The sequence below is a fragment of the Anser cygnoides genome, chromosome 8, assembly GCF_040182565.1.
Source record: "Anser cygnoides isolate HZ-2024a breed goose chromosome 8, Taihu_goose_T2T_genome, whole genome shotgun sequence".
In the NCBI taxonomy this organism is placed as follows: Eukaryota; Metazoa; Chordata; class Aves; order Anseriformes; family Anatidae; genus Anser; species Anser cygnoides.
Window position 1 is genome coordinate 29,068,564 of NC_089880.1, and position 17,503 is coordinate 29,086,066.

Consider the following 17,503-nt stretch of genomic DNA (forward strand, 5'->3'; position numbering starts at 1 on the left):
GCTGGACAATCGTTTCACTAATAGACCTGTTATTTCCTGCCTCCAGTAGGATAATTTTAGAAAGAGACAGGCAATGTAACAGGTAATCAGGAAATCGTATCAGGACATCTCCCCATATTCCTCACTGTCATGCTGAAATGTATAATTTGGTTCCCACATACTTTGAGACAGCCAGTGAAGCAAGAAATAAAACACCCGTCTCCCTTCCCCATGCCACCTCTCTGCTTTATCTGACGTATTCAAAAACGGCTCTTTACAGGGCTGATCCTAAAAAGTGAATTAGAAGACCAGCTTGTGCAAGACCTTGTTACAAGAGTACACAGAGTAACTCTTACAGATCATGACTTTTGTAGTAATAACATCAGGCCACAGCCACGAACAGGTGTGAGTCCCACTGGTTTCCCATACAGAAGCAGAACCAGACACCAGGAGCCTTGCATGAGGCAGTACAGACAGCGTCAGCAACAGTGGTAATATTTGAGTGGAATAGATGGCCAGTGTCACACATTCACCAAAAACCTGTGCTTTCTGGTTGCCATATGGGATTTTACTTTGTTCATTTACCATTGTGCTTTCCATGTTGGCTTAACAAGACAATTGTAGACAATTAATCCAAACCTCTGGAGCAAAATTGACACCAATCATCCCCTCTCATTGCTTGGAAATGATATTCTGACTGAGAATGGTATTTACCAGAAAATTAATACCCATGAACCTGACAGGACATGAGTTGTTCAGAAAGAAAAGAAAGAAGGAAATGGTGCATGGAAATATATACCACAACCTTGGAAAAAGAAGCAACATTACCTTTGATCCAACATACACCAGTTCAAATTGAGTATTCCCAGTCTGTACAAACAGTTCATTCACAGAAGTCACTGACATGGAAAAAAGAGATCTGCCGAGAGTCCTTGCTTCTGTATAATTGCAGTGTGATCCTGAAAATTGTTTGCTAAGTAAGTTCTCGTTGCTGTAGGAGATTGTGGCCTTAATAAACATTAATTAAATTAGGATCATTTCTTTACCTACTTACATTTGAGGTGGATACTTTCACATACAATCAACAGATTCCTACCGTGCCTAAGTTACAGTAAGACATAATTAATGCTGCAGCATGACCTACTGGACACTTTCAACAGATGAAAAAGGAATGGGACAGCAAGTAGACATTTAATTAAATATATGTGCATACATACTGCTCTCTCTCTTCCTATATATAGATGCATATTTCTTACCCTGAAATTTCAATGTGGACTCTTGCATATTTGCATTATTTCTTGGCAAAAACCATTATTCTTCATGTTGGCTGAAAGATCCAGTGCTCAGTTCATCTGAAAATCAAGCAACTGCATTTTGCATGTGGCCTCAGAGCTTCGCACCAGCAAAACACTTCAGCCTACCCTACACATTGCCCCAGCCAGCAGAGAAGTCCCGCCAGAAGAGAAGGGGACCAATAATACGTTCTGGTGTTTTACTACAAACTTTCAAAACTGCCATGTTTAAATGCACATTTTTCATTTTAAATCTTACTTGAGCAAAATGACTTGCAGCTTCTCACACCACAGAGTTGCTCCAGCTCTGGTAGCATTACACAGCACGGTTTCTCCTAGGAACATGATTTTACAGGAGGTGACCAAAAGTTATTGTTTCCTATACCCCAAAAGAGGCCAAAAATGGGGAGGCAGCATGTAAAGTAGCAAGTTAAGCCTCTGCAAGATAAGCAACAACTAGGGTATTTAAGAAGAGGTATTCTCCAAATAGAGGCAGTTATTTTTCTCATATATTCTTTCCCAATTATTTAGTACCTGTCAAAAATTTTGGCCATGACAGATATTCACATTGCACTGTACAAACGCCAGAATTTTCAAGGAAGAGCAAAAGCTATGGAACAAACGTAGTGAAATGACGCCTTTTTAAAATGTTTTTATTCATAACAGTATTACATGGTGTGTTACAGAAATTAATGGAAAATTTCTAAAAATTTTTTTTGTTGTTGTTGCTGAATGCATTATACATAAAGTTAAAAATAATGTGTCCGTATGTGTTAACAAATGGTCATTATCTGAGGTAAAGTTAAAGTAGGCTTAGAAATGTACTGCAACAGTCATTTTATCTTTCTCATCTTTATTAAAAAAATATGTGTCAGAATGCAGAAATAAAAATGAATGAAAACCACGGAGTAAACATTTTTGCAAAGAAGGTGCCCAGTACGTTATTAGATGAAAGGTTTCATCAGACACTTGGATGACTACGATCTATCAAAATATCTTTTCATGACAGGTAAAGATCAAGAATCTACGGGGGATGACAACAAGATGGCTGGTGGGATTCCCTGGTTTTTAAATTTAAAGTGACGAATTTAGTGCTAGTGAAGGACGAGGGATTAAACAATTGCACGAGCTGGATATTTTAGTTATCTACAATACTGGTACAGTGCAGAGGCCTTACAATCCTCTCAAATCAGCATCTCAGTCATGACAAAGACGATCTAATTGTATGACACGACAATTCAGAATTTAGTTTTATTTAGTATCATTGACAAAGGTACGACAGTGGTCCACGGGGATGGTCCAGCTGTCTCTCCCAAAACACTAAAATCCCAGCCTCCTTCCCTCTGCACCTATTTGTTGCAAGGACTATGTAAATGATCTGCTTCCTACAAATATGTTGTCAATGGATCCTCTGAGACATAAATCTCTTCTTTTCCTTTCAACATTTTACCCCATAACTGGGAATGCGCTGACTAGACTAAACCTCAAATGTCTGTAGTGAATCAAAACTGTCTTCGTGGTTCCGTATGTAGGACAAAACTGAAAGGAGCCACTGAAGAAGGTAGCACCACTGTGCAAACTAGGAAAATATACTTAATGCAATGTCCTTCAGAAACATTTTTACCTCTGCTTTTAATCCCAAAACACTCAACTCACCAAGTTTTAATTCAGTGTCTCTGGTTAGAAAACTGACCTTTCTTCTGATGGGAAAATAACATTTGCTACAAAACTGCTTGCACATGTCTAAGAAATAAGCATCAAACAACTGTGGATGGGGATAAAAGTTCTCTTCTCTGCAGGTTCGTTAGGTCTATTCACAGCTAATTTTTCATTCACATACATTCTGTAACGCACGTTTCTCTAATTTCTCTAATTCAAAATAAAAGACTGGAATCATGTGGTGAGATTTGGTTGTACATATCCACAATTGCCACCCCAGGTATTCTGCCTTCTAAACCATTTTTAGCTTATAATAGAGATGAAAGAAAGTAAAATATTTATAACTCCAGGCCTATTTTAATCATGACAAAAATGCAAATCCTAATGTGTCAATTTAAAAACAAAATCTGCACAATAACCCTAAAAACAGATTAATCATTTAATTTCTTTAACCTTTTTTGTTTTTCTATTTTTTTCTTTTTTTTATTTTTTTCCTTTTTTTCTTCTTTTTCTTTTTTTTCTTTTTAGTGTTAAACCACTAAATTCAATATACTGTAACTGCATAGGAACATCAGGAAAACACATTTGACCTGTATAACAATTCTCTGTAGGGCAAAAATATATAGATTCTTTATGAAAATCATGTGCTAAACATATGAACCCAAACACTGCACTTTTGCTTCATAAATGTAAAAAAACGGAAGTTTTAATTCTTTCATTCTATGTGTAAACAGTTTGATGACTTCTATGCAGAGGTTCTGGAATCGTAAAGGAATGCCAATGAAATGTGATTTCCCATACGTGGAGTATGCCTGTGTGAGAAAGCTAGATCATAAAAGCATGTGTTCCCATTAATTTCACTAGTTGCTGACAAGCTGACTGCTTTTGGCAAATGCACTTGAGCTTCAGCCCATTATCGTAAGCATGTGAAAAAACGTATGTGATGTGAGAACCACAAACTGGGTTTGCCACACCTCCCAAGCACTGCAACTTGCTACCTTCTCTACTGTGTAATGGCATTAGTAAAAGAATTTTCATAACATTTATATTTACAAAAAAACTGGCAATTTTCATTCGAACTCCTTAAAGCCATTTCCCCTTTAACATTTAAAGAGTTTAACAGTAAGATTTTTTTCAAGTTATAAAATAAAAATCCCATTTGATTTTTCTGATGTACAAAAAGTGATAAAGATGAACGATTTGATCACAGAATCAGTTCGTTATTCCAAAATCCATGCCACCATTGTCCCATTTGTAAAGTCCTTTCCATCCAACTTCCTAAACCAGAATCATACCAGTATTATTTGGCAAATGATTTTTTTTCATCAAAAATGGCACACAGAGAAGAAAACACTTGTCTGCATAGCATTACAGCAGCAAGATATCGAAGAAATAAAAATATTCCTTTTCTGTACTTCGTTTAGAGTTTCCTAGGAAATAGTGAATCTTTCATCTCTTCCATCAGTGGGACTTGATGTCCTTCCTCTACCCACAACATGAGTATTCAAACAGAAAAGCAGCATTTCTTCCTCATGATGCGCTAGAACTTAAAGGTACATTTGGCAACATTTTCAGTCAGGATGGATAAACAACCGAGTTTTATTCTGTGGTTTCAAGTTAGGAATTGTTTCTGCAGGTGTTTTGCTGTTAGATCTGTCACTCATACAAAACTACAGAATAAGAAATACAAAAAAAATGACACTGCCAGTATTTTGTTGTTGTTGTTTAAATATGCCTACACAAGGGAAAAAAAATAAGTCAGGATCAGCCTGATGTAAATGATGATGAAAAACATGTCACTGTGACATAAAAAGTGCCGACTTGTGCCCAAAAGGCTGTTGAATGATAATGCCACTGCTACATACAGATTCTGCTTTTTGCTCAAAAGAAAAGGAATGTCTGATACTCAGTAAATTTCAGATGCTCGTTATTTATATGTGGCATACAGAAGATAACAAATGTTGAAAAGAAGACCGAGGAGCAAGATTTCCTAGTCTGGATACCCATGACTTGTGGGGACACGGCTGGACTCTTGGTGTGATAAGCAGGGAGTTTTTATTTTGTGCTGCCATAGGAATCTGCCATTGGTTTCCAAAAATCATCAGGAACACCCGCAGAGCCAGTCCAGGAGGGCAATCATCTATCCTTGCCAGCCAAAATCAATCGGAAAAAAGCATGAAAGCCAAAGGCCTGCCAGGTTGGTGGGTTTCATTTGAGTCTCGGAGCACCACAAGCCTGTAACAATGCTATTTCTTAGGTCTGTTGATCTGGGCGTAGAGAGGTTCTGCTTCCTGGGGATGATAAAAATAAAATAAGCAGAGATGTCTCCAGACATTTTTAGAACATTTTTAGAACATCTGCTTGAGAACAGCAATACCTCGTGAGTCAAAACCCAAAGGAAGTGTTTGTTTTCTGTGCTGCTTTGAGTGATCATGGCACCCCAGTTGGATTGTGAAGGAAATGTGACATTATTTCAGAAAAGGCATGCTTACAATCAATTTCCTCTTCCATATTGGCTGTGCACCGATCCTCAGGAGGTATTGCTGGGCATAAACATACGAAGAAATGGAATGATATTTATATGACTAGATGATTTGAAGTTTACGGGCCAGAAATGTAGCTGGCATAAAAGGCTGTAACTTGCATCAGGCTGAGAATCCCACCCCAAGAGCGCAACAACAGCACTTAGCTGTGGGTTTTACACAACTCATGCAGAAAAACAAACAAACAAAAAAAAAACCACTTGCAAGCAGAAACCACTGCTGAAAGCTGAACTAATGAAGCTGTGATGGGATTAAAATAACAGTATTTTCAGAGAGATGTGGTGTGAGTTGCCTATGAAGAATGAGGAAAGCTAGCTCCGTGCAGTTTGATTAGGAGGCTGTGTAGCCATTAGTACAATCATTAAAGCTGGGAGGAAAGCATGTCAATTTTCTAACAGATATTTTCTTGGGAATTTCCTGGATGTGGGAAGCGGGGGGGGAAAGCTGCCATGTCTTTAATGCTCCTTCATAGCTGACACTCTGCGTTTTCTTAATGCTATGCTCGTCTTGGCTGCAACGTGAAGCAAACCATCCATGGGCCCCGGAATCCACCCGACTTCATTCCCAGAAACTAATTTATTAAACTAAGAATGACATCTAAAAAAAGAACAAGACAGGCAGAAAGGCTAATTAATGCCATACTGCATTAACTCTCCGCAGCTTGATAAATATTCAAATACCACGCCGTTGAATTTCACCAAGCTAGAACCAACTCACGTTACAGCAGCGTCAGCAGAAGCTGGCTTCAAGCAAAAAAACTGAAGGCTGGCAAATCACTGGGCACTGCGGACCCAGAAATGTCTGGCGAGAGCCGGCACTGGATTTTAATCGCTGCTTTTAGAGATGGTGCTGCTGATCAGAAAACCAGCCCCACAGGGGCTGCAGGTACTTGGTGTGGGGGTGTCTGGGCAGAGGTGCAGGCAGTGCCCCAACCTGCCTCACCGAGCAGCTCTTGGTGAATGAAGCAGCACCGTGAGCCTCCTTCCAAAATATGGCCTGCTCCCTATGTGCCAAGGAAAGCTGTATCTCTTATCAAACAACCACATTTCTGGAGACTGTGGAGACTCCTCTTCCCTATCTCCTACCCACAAGAAGCCCTGAGTACACCACGAGCATTAGAAGAGGATGAGAGAAATCTCTCAGAATGATTAAATAAAGGCTGCGGAAATTATCCACAGCGAGAAGCAAATACATGTGGTGACCTTGAGAAACCAAAGGTAATCAGAAGAGATGAGTGAGAGTAAATAACTGCATCTCACATACTGTGTGCTGACTCTACCTACGCCAATTTTCATGTACTGCAGACGTGAGGCTGGCAGAATGATCTATCATAGCTAGTTCAGAGAAAATCTGAACTAATTAATGTGGGAACCCGACACACACCAGGCCATTCTTCAGGCATTTGCTGAACCTGAGGTGATTGCGACAGGAAGCAAAAAGGAAGGAGGGGAAGACAAAGGGAGGGAGGGAGAAGATCACTTTGGAACAAAGGATGTCGATATTTTGAGTGCCTTAGGGAATATAAAAGCCTTTAAAAATGTTGAATGTGCTTGTTAGAGCTCTCTTCCAATATCTATAAGACACGCAGAGACACTGAGGTAACAGGTGTCCTAAGGTGTCACTGAACCTGGCATCACTGGAAGAGAAGGGAGAGTTCATCATCAGTCATCAGCACTTCCAACAACTCATGAGGGAGAGCTTTCAGGAAGAAAATTTGAACTTTTATTCATACCCAATATGAACATACACTGCATGTGGCAAAGATATGCCTTTCTCAACAATCTGAATAACTTTTCTTCACACAGATCAGAGCATTCTGAATGAAAAGTGCGCTCTTACATCTTCCTCTAGGTGATTTCCCCCGTCAGATGCATAAATGAGAAATCGATTGCTGTAATTTTGTGCAATCTTCTCAGCTTTTTTTTTTTAGTCAGTGGGTGGGACTTGTTTTCTAATATTATTTTGAGATAATTCAACAGCGCCTCTTGACTATAGCTCAACACTGTAAATGGCATCTGTAAAGAATGTATAGTGATACTCAGGAGAGCAAAAGAGAGCAGTAAAGGACAGAAAAGCAGCAAAAGGAGAGTTCAGTACTGTTGACTTCACAGATCCCTTCTCTCACAATGCCAGGCAGGGGAGTTTTCAGCAGGAGTATTTTGCTAGGCCTTCGAAGCAGAAATAACCCCACTTCTTTTTACGTACTCCACTTAAAAGTCACAGGAAATACCATTACAAGGCAGGAGAGCCTAACTGTTGGCACAGCATCAGACCTATCTCACTGACATGTTCTGCCTTCTACCACTGCATTAGAAACAGACTCAGAGGGAAGCAATGAAAGAATCAGTCATTGTCAGAAAGGGGGGGGGGGGGGGGGGGGGGGGACAAATAAAATAGCATACAAAGTTTCCAAACCACAAAAATCCCTTGAATCTTAAAGTGTTCTCCTTTCTATACGTTTGGCCCAAAAGCTCTTCTGACGTGCTTTCATCAGCCTGCAGAGATAAACCAAGATCACAACTGGCAGCTTCATTTTTTGCTGCTATATCCTACTTGAAGGGTTCTATCAACTTTGGGGGTATGTAATTTCTCATAGACATTTAAAAAGTAAATGTTTTCCTTTATGTTTGGAAGCAGCTATCAAAGTAGTGTTTAGCTACACCTTCACATACTAATGTGGCTCTTTATGCTGAACAGCAGCCTTTAAATTACAAGATATTGCAGGAAAAGGATATGAAATCACAGATCAGATATCTGACTGAAGAGGCAGGTTGCAGGAGGGGACCAGAAAAGTCTAAATATACCTGTCTTAAGTTAAACATCGAAATATTTAGGAATCTAAAAGTATGTTGTGCAATGCTGAGTTATGAACTCTCTTGGAATTCACTGAAAAAAAACGCTGAAGAGAAAATTTTCCCTTTGTATGTTATATTTATGCATTCCAGAGATACTTCCTGTTTAAAATCTGTTAATTCTTCCCATTTTCAGGAACACTACTACATGAGATAACTAGGGTGCTAATGGTTTTGATAACACTCCCCTCAATTTAAAGGCATTAACATCTGCTCCCCAGCAGTACTAGTCATTGGAGAACACCTCCACCAGATTCAGCACTACTTGGGCTTGTGCAGGTGAGCTCACTCACAAAACATAACACAGGACTTGGTTAGGAAGCAACTATTTTTACACTGGCAGTCCTTTCATCATTGCAAGGCACCCTGCTATGTGCAAAGCTTCAGGCAAGATGTACTGAGTTGTAGAGGTGAGGCCCGCATAGATTTCTTTGCCCTTTACAATAGATTCTCAGCACCAGTTTTACTCCTGGCTGACTGATCAGAAAGGTTAGGCTCAAATGATAGAGTTTCATGAAATAAGTGTGCTGGAACACCAGCCAAAATGAGAATCTTGTGCTGGGGATGCAAGTGAAGGGAACCGGGAGTGCAATGCATCTTCTCTATTGCATTCTGATGCAATAAAATAGGACAGAGTAAACTTGGCAAGCAGTATTTAAATTAAATATCTTTGGTGGAAACACATGTAATTCCTATTCAGCCATTAACAGCCTGTGGGTTCTCTTTGTTTGTTTGTATTACAGTTAGCCTCTATCAGCTGCATGAATATAGCAACCTTCTTGTTAAGGATTGTGACTGAAGGGTGCCCCTATTCTTACTGCAAACCTGCCCAGGAATATCTCCTAGTCTCATATACCTAGTTTGATTGCTAGCATTTTACAAGTCTTTGTCATTTACGTATCAGTATGGATGCGATACAACCACAACCTGAAAAAACAATGAGAACTACTTACATTGATGAACTCTGCTAAATCTTGGTTGTGGAATAATAATGAGTTGCAGCATAGAAACACGCCTGTTATTTCTGGGCTGCTTTCCTAAGAAAACAGGAGCCATTAAATTATGCTTTCTGTCTATGTAACTGCCAATTTTCCTTAATAACTTTTCAACCCAATAGCCAATTTGAAGCAAATTGTTCAGAAGTCTCAAAGATACTAAATTACCGCAAGTGTCCTGAAAATCAGTTGTTGTGCAGAAGACAGGGAACTTTTAAACGACCTCATTACAGAGAAAGCTAGGAGAGCTCGTGCCCTAATTGAATTGCTGGATTTCCAATCAGCAAGCGCGTGGCTGTAGACAAGCCACCTAGTTTGTTGTCTCTCGTTCAGAGGAAGAAGTTGGAGAAATGGAAAGGGAACTGGCTACTTCAGGTGAGCTTGCAGACACTGGAAGAGCTGTGAAACCTGTGTATGAGCTAGTCATATTAAAACAGACAGAAGGGGAAAGTGAGGGGATTGTGGCAGTGAGAGGAAGGCAAATCTGTAGGGTGCCTCTGCTCACAGAGCAGCCTGGATTTCTCTGTTTCTTATTCCTTCAGATTCCCTAGGAAATACACTGATGAACAAATAAGCAGGAAAATGGGGCCTGAAATGACAATTTGGGGATCTCTCTGGAAGGAAGCAGTAAACTGTGATCCCTTTCCAAGTACATAACCCTGTCAACTTCTCTCTAAGGTCCATAACCCTGCTCAGTGCTGTTTCTTCAGTTTGAGAGCAACAGCACTAGGGCCTACAGTAAGAACAGGTCACCTAAAATCATTATGAATTTCTCTTTGGGCTCTGTTCAGTTCCTGTTGAGACGGATGAATGACAGTAACAGATCCTGCAAAGACAGTCTTCAATGTTTGAGCCCACTCTGATTCCTCATGCAACAGAAAGGGGCCAGAAAGTAACAGCAGGTTGCAGAATCAGCTTCATATGCCCTACTGAGGCTCACAAAATCCTCAGACTAAGCCAGTGCTTTGTCCTTAAGTTGCTATTTTCTGTCAACTTCACAGTAACAGCCCAGATAAAGACTTTTAAGCAGTCCGTTCTGGAGCTGACTAAAATGATTAGGAACATTCATCACAAAGAATGGCACAGGCTCCGAGATGGAAGATGGCAGCAGGCCACCAAAGTACCACCAAAAGCTGATAGACAAATATTCAAAGGAATTGTTGCTCTCCTGACAGCGCTGATAGCATCATGAAGGGTGCGACATATTTTGAGGGCTTTTAATTGTCTGCACACATTTCACAGAACAACTAAACAACTTTCTGAGGAAGATATGCTCTAGCCACAAATGTTTTGAAGGCTTCCTGAAAATCTCTCATGAATGACTGCCAGTGCAAGTCTTGAGCTGGGCAGCATATCAATAGAGCTGTATTTCTTCCAGCATTTTAAATGACTTTTATTGGATTAATTGTGGTACCAAATACCCCCTTTATTTGCTTTCAGAATTTTCACCCTGTTGCTAATTTGCCTTCAAGAACCAGTTTGTACGATCCATAAGGAGTCAGACCACATTTCTGATAACCAGTCCCAGTGTTCAGGGCTTATGATATTCTTTCCACGATCAGGATGTTAGAGATGCCAGCCAACACAACCGCAGGTATCTTCAGAAGCCTGACATCAGAGAATCAAAGTTTGCTCCTTTCCTTCCTTGTTCTTACCATGCTTGAAGACTCCCCTTCCTACAGACTTTCCTAAGCTTTCAACTCTAAAGCTTCAGTGCTTCCTTGCTTCACAGAGTGCAATTGCTGAGGCTGAGTTAGGGGCTGAGGCTGAAATAGCCCCATGAACAGAAATATCCACGCTAGGAAGGTCTGTACCTAGCACCCCTAACATCATGGTCACTGCATGCACCAGGGCAAAGGGGCGACCAGGTGAAAACTCCTCTTTTCAGACTTCTTGGATTAATCAGAAATGTCAATAATGGGAAATGCTCAGCACATTCAGTATAAACACAGCTAAGTACAGTTCCTTCCCTTTTTTCTTTCACTGTAGTTACCCACCACACAATCTAAAGGCAGTATCAGGAATTAAATGTTAATCAGCTGAAGATGGCAGTCTTACTATTCACTGTTCTTCTCACTTCTTCTGGAAAATCACTACTCATCCTTGACACTGCTCCTGAACAAAGGGAAAACAACTAGATACAAATCTTGCTATGAACAGCTCTGCAAACAGTTGATTTTTTTTCACCTGTGAAAGTCAGGCCTTTCATAGGCTGCTCCTTATCTCCAACCATGAAGGGAGAAAAAAGTAATTTATCTGTATAATGTCACATTTACCTGCTAAGAACCCATAGCCATTTATAGAAGAGTTACTTATAAGAATGGCTACTGTTAGGATGAGATTTTGAAAGCTTAAGTTGAAGATCACAAAAGGAAGAGACAAAACACAGAGAAACAAAGATACTTGCTAGAAGCTGCTGAATTATATCTAAATGAGAATATGGGATAGCAGAAGGAATGAAGAAATCAAATTGATAAGGTACATTGAAAGATCAGGGCACAAAATACTAGGCAGGTGAGTATCCTGAAAACATCGAGACAAGGTAAGTAAAGATGTTGTATGGGCACAGCTGATTTTATACAAATGCCGGGAACAGCATTTGAAATTTCTGAACACAATACTAAGTCTTGCTCCTGAGAGGTCCATTCATCTGAACTGTACACTGTGGTGATCTTGGTGTGAAGAACCATGTTCCGAAAGAGCCAAGTAATCTCCATCTTGCACACAAAAATGGCTTTTAAGCAGGCTGTGATTCTTTTGTACTACATGTTTCTCTCCATTACGTTTCTCTCCAAACACAGGCTCAATACACAACCCAGTAGTAAGTCCTGAACTGATCATTTTCCATGGAGATTAGACTCTCCATTACTCTGATGGTACCAGGCTGCAGAATTCGATGGGCTGGTCTTAGCAAGTGGATTTCCCTCAGACTGCTAGATGGCACTGCATTGAGGCACAATGATGCTCGTGTATCTCCAGTGTATTTGCTGGAGAGATGCTTCTTTCTGTCCTGCTTCCTGTTCCAGCCTACTGCTCTTAGGAATTACTATAATATGATAATCAGTGGCATTATTTAACACTTCCCAGAATACATTTCTGAGAACTATATATATATAATATAGATTGTATAGATGCAAGATTGTAAAAACATTAACAGAAAACACTGAGAAAAAACACCCTATGGAGTCACTGGCAAAATATTATTCTTGTAGCATCCAGAGACCCCTGACAGGTAGAAGAAAGTAGTTTAGTAAGCATTATATAAAAACAGAACAAAAGATGTCCCTCACTTGACTGTCTTACACTGTAGTATGCATCAACAGACTTCAATTACTGTTACAAGATATTTCCAGAACTCCTGATAGGTAAATGTGTGTGATGCTAGCTTACAAATGATACTAACTATCTTTGTGACAGTCAGAAAATTAGAAAGAGATTTTATCATTATTCTTCCTGTGATGAATTTCAGAAATATCCCGACTATGATAAACCATAATAAACAAATGCACATAGGATTGCAGAGTGTAGGCTTCAGATAAAGGTCATATCCTTTTTCTTGATCTAAGAAGGAAATCCTGAAACAGTCTGAAGCTGGAATAGCTGGCTTCATCAGTGCTGGCTGGGGTCAGACGAAGGCAAAGCCAAATTGCTGTGTGGCATCATCAATCTGCAAGAAGCAGTTCTTGATGGAGTACTATAACCAATGGATGCTCCTGCCACACCAAGAGTCAGCCCAGCTTGACTATATCCATATACTGTCATTGTTAGACTCAAGGAGACACAAGGCTTAATGCCACTTTTGCTTCAGCCCCCTAGATATGAGCTGAATAAGGGGGAGATCCCTTCTCTTGGCACTATATATTATTAAGAGATAATCTTATTACTGCCAAGTAGATCAAAGCTAAGTTATCATAAGATCTTTTTTTCTTAACCATATTTAGTGTACAAAGTAAAGTGACTCCTAATGAAACTATTAATTTTGAGTTGAAACCAGATTGCCTAGGCTCAGGGCAGATAAGTCACTGGTAAACACAGTGTGATTTCTGTACAAAAGTAAAACGGGTTCTACCATTGTTATGGATTTCTTCCAGGAGCTCTGTGCTGAAGCACAGAAACAGCACCAGATCACGTATTTGGGTAATACAAAACATGAATGGCAGACAGGGAGAAGATAATGAAACGTATCCTTCAAATAGTAACGCTAGAGTGTATTTGGATGGAATAACAATGCTCAGCACACATAAAAATTTGTAGCTTTACTGTCTCTTTGGTAGAACTTATATACTGTATTGAAGCAAATCACAAAACATTCACTAGCAAACACATTTCCAATGTGTTCTGTAACACAGAAGATGAAAAGATCATCTTTCCCGTCTGTCTGGATTTAAATGACTTACGTTTGATGAGTAATTTTGAAAATATCAGTATGCCAATGCTAATATGAATGATCATAACTTTCAGATGTTTTTAATTTGCAGTTGGAGATAAAAATACACAAACCCATTTCAATAATTTTTACATGCAGATAATACATTTGTTTCTTCTGCTGATTTACACATTGATTTAGAGTAGAGGTGTTCATGTATCATTACATAATTTAACTTAATGTTTGTTATGTCTATGGGTAAGATGTCTTATTCCACTTAATATGTTACATCTGCCTAAAGGCCAGACTGGGTTTAATAAAAAAAATGTTCTGCATAATATACTGTTAGTAATGGCTCAAATTTCCTATTTCCCCTCAGAATTGGAACACAAAGTAAAATAAGTCTACATTTCTTTAAAGCATGCAGGCAGCTGAAACACATATTTGCATAAGTTGCAACACTTAGTGAATGGCAAAAGCCATGCAAACCACTGAGCATGAGGAATACACCGTGGATAATGGAGAGGAAAAAAGGAAGAGATGAAAAGGAAAAGCAAACCATGCATCCATGAAAGCAATGGGCACTGGTGGAAGAATAAGTGAGCACCTCAGGGTGTAGAGAAAAAAAAGGACAGATACCTACCCCAACCTGCGCTATCTAGCTACCGACCTGTGGACTTATAGTATCACCAGTTGGCTCACCAAATGGATCACTGTTGGATGAGGCCTGAGACCCATCAGGCTAGAATACAAGAACATAACACCTTTTTTTCTCAACAATAGAAAGTGAAAAGTCAACACGAGGTTATTTTCATGCTGTGGGCATAACAAGTACATCCTATCTCATGAAAACCAGGAAGTGAGACCTCACCACTGATACATTCTCAAAAGCCATAATGCTTTTCTGTAGCTGATGCAGACAGGAAAGGACTACACCAGTACCTGTTGGGAGTCCATGCAGGAGATGCCACAGATTTCAAAGGTACTGGATTAGATAAACCAGAACTGCAAAAGGCCCTGAAAAGCAGTGAATCTACATGAATCAGAAAGAGTCCAAGCTTGTGTCATTTTGTACCTTTGGGTCCTTATTTGTACAGACTCCTTCTTGCCTTTGGTTCACTTAGGCTCTTATCTGCCTAAGATACCTTGTGATTTGAAGTCATCTCTTTTTGATACCATTTCTTGCTTTGGTTCACTGAGTTTAAGGCAAAGAAATAGCAAGGGCCAGAACATTGAGGAATGCAACGAGGCAAGCAACTGGGATGCCAGAAGGTGCAAGACAACGTCAACCATCAACTTTTAACACACAACCTCCCATATCTCTTTCTGCATCCTCAGCACGTATGTCATTGGACTCCCTTACCATCAGTAAGTGAATGCTGGTATGCTAAAAAGGGCATTGTACACAGTTAACATTTACAGCTTTACATATGAATTCTGAGTTTGGTTCCTCACATGCAGTATTAGGCTGTATCAGCATAAATACCATGCTGATGTTGTCAATTATCAAAATCAAACCTGCAAGGGAGTCCTGTCTGCAGCTTCCCCTTAAATTCCACCCTGTCCTACTAGAATAGTTATTTCTGAGACTACCAAACAACATTTAAGTAACTTCTCTCTCTCTTCTAGCTAAGAAGTGTGATCAGTATTTAGAAGCCTTGTTGCTACTCACAGCCTCCTGCTCCTCACTTTTGCTTGGGCTTTCAAATCCCTCTTCAAAGAGGTCATCTGCAGCAGGGTCGCTGGTATGAGATGCTGATGATTTTGATGGAGAACTCTGTCTGGGTGCAGGGGTTGGAGCTAAACAAAGATTAAGGTAACAGCCACAGAATTTATATCTGTTAATTTGTTCAGAGGGACACAGCAACACAAAATTTGTTCATGCTTTAGAGCCCTCAACTCATATTACCCTTGAAAACTATTTTTAGCAAAAAGCTGTAAGAGGTAAATCTAAACAGAAGTCACTATCAATTCCATAAGTTTGATTTCATTCGGTGATTTCCAAACTAAGTTTGGCTGCATCTGGCTTATGTCTTTAGGAACCAGGGAGACATCACAACATCACATTAAGAACGTGTGAGTTGCTTGCCCTATAGCAGGTAAGCAAAACACACGGTCTCTGAGTGGCCTCTGGTAAATCTCCTCATGAATTCCTTTTCAGAAATCCGCAAAATCCCGTCTTCATGCTATGACCACAATAAGCTTATTTTTTCAGCTGTTTAATGAATTTCCCCACGTGTTCAATACATCAAGCTATTAGAATAAATACCCATCCCCTAATTTGTACCACGTATGGCTTGAATGGGACATAAGAGAAACCATTTGTAGGGTTGAATGCTATAGGCATTTTCCAACCAGCTTGCATGTCCCTAGCACAGAACATATATTACTGTCATATAAACAATTAAATTTCAGACTGCAACTATTGGGGTTGTTGATTTCAATGGTCTCTATAACACTTTTCTTTATGGCTGGAACACACTTAATAAGCCAGACCGTGCATAAAGGTTCTCAGTCCATATTTGTGTTGCAATTTACTGTACGAAAAGTGAAATGCTTTGAGGAGCAGCCATATTTGAGGAAAGTGATGGCAGAAAGGATATGAGTACTCACGTGAGTTTGTTGATGGTGTCGTGGAAGTCACAGGAGTCAAATTTAATTGAGAGATGTCAAAGTCATCACAATCATCTGCTTCCTGTGCCATCCCAACTTTGTTAAAGTAACTTGAGAAGGCCTCTGAGGTACAACTGAGGGAAGGCTGATCTGGTTTTCTTGATGGCACTGGTGGAGGCTGAGCCATCTGGAAATCTTTAAACATTTCTTTTCCCATTTTCTGTCTGGGCCTGTCTGTCTGTGGACTTGATCTGTTGGAATCACTTGTGGGTGGAACAGTAGCTATAGGAGCAATGGTACCTTGAAACATGGCTGCTTGTAAAGGCAAAACAGTTTGTGTTGGCATGAAGGCAGTTGGTTGGAACTGACCAGCTACAGATGGCCACGGTTGCTGAGTAGGAGGAAAAATACCGGGTTGGCCCCACGCTATCGGCTGTCCTCCCTGCATCACCTGAGCAACTGGAGGCTGAGCACCCATGGCCAACTGCTGTTGAACAAGTGGTTGCTGTCCCCAGAACGAGGGCAGAACAGCTCCCATGGCAACATAACCTTCAAAGAATAAAGAAAGCGGGAAAAAAAAATATGATAATGTCAAGAGCACGCAGAAAGCTACACAGTAAATCAGAAATACGCAGCTACATTAGTGGTCCCAGAGCTTCAGCACACTTAAAAAGAAAACTGAAAGACGTGGTTGAATTCATATCAATAAACAAATACTTGTATATAAAAACAGGGGTTGGTGCGTATTGGCAATATCTTTCTCTGAACAGAACACTATTCTCTTCTTCCTCAGAGACTACCCCGTGTGTCTGTGAATACCTATCTGCACGGACTTCATCAGCAGCCACCTGGCAGCTCCCTTATTTGGGGCTCAGGAGAGCCCCAAGAAAAAGAGAAAGAGAGCTTCATGTGACTAAATTAATGAGTGATGAAAGGAACAGTAACTTTGAAACACATCATATTTTAATAGGTGGCTATGATGTATTTTCCAGGTGCCCTTTTATCTAGCACCCACTGTAACCTTGTGGAAGCAGTGAGGGTTTTCATCTGACATTATCCCTGAACACTTCACCATCTGCGTAACCTTTCTGAGACACAGTGGCTAATCTGATTCCGCATCAGACAAGGAGTTAACCAATTAGAAAGTCACTGTTGAATGATTCAAGGCACTCCTCTTTCTTTTTCCTCCTAACTGGAGCTGAGA

The 17,503-nt window shown here is 40.0% G+C and overlaps 1 protein-coding gene across 25 annotated transcripts in view; it reads right to left on the reverse strand.

The window, feature by feature from the left end:
• Nucleotides 1–1,908: 1,908 nt before the first annotated feature.
• The window catches only part of DAB1 (DAB adaptor protein 1), a 438,670-nt gene continuing 423,075 nt past the window's right edge, over nt 1,909–17,503 (reverse strand). For 22 of the 25 annotated variants that reach the window (XM_067001657.1, XM_067001659.1, XM_048062080.2 and 19 more), the window contains 4 exons: nt 16,300–16,848; nt 15,359–15,486; nt 14,330–14,428; nt 1,909–5,221 (listed from right to left, as the gene is read on the reverse strand). In XM_067001657.1, coding sequence (XP_066857758.1) covers nt 14,345–14,428; nt 15,359–15,486; nt 16,300–16,848 — 761 coding nt within the window. In that variant the 3' untranslated portion in view covers nt 1,909–5,221; nt 14,330–14,344. Of the gene's footprint in view, nt 5,222–5,307; nt 5,474–14,329; nt 14,429–15,358; nt 15,487–16,299; nt 16,849–17,503 lie in introns of all 25 variants that reach the window. The other 3 variants (XR_007162624.2, XR_007162623.2, XM_048062086.2) reach the window with 3 other exon arrangements.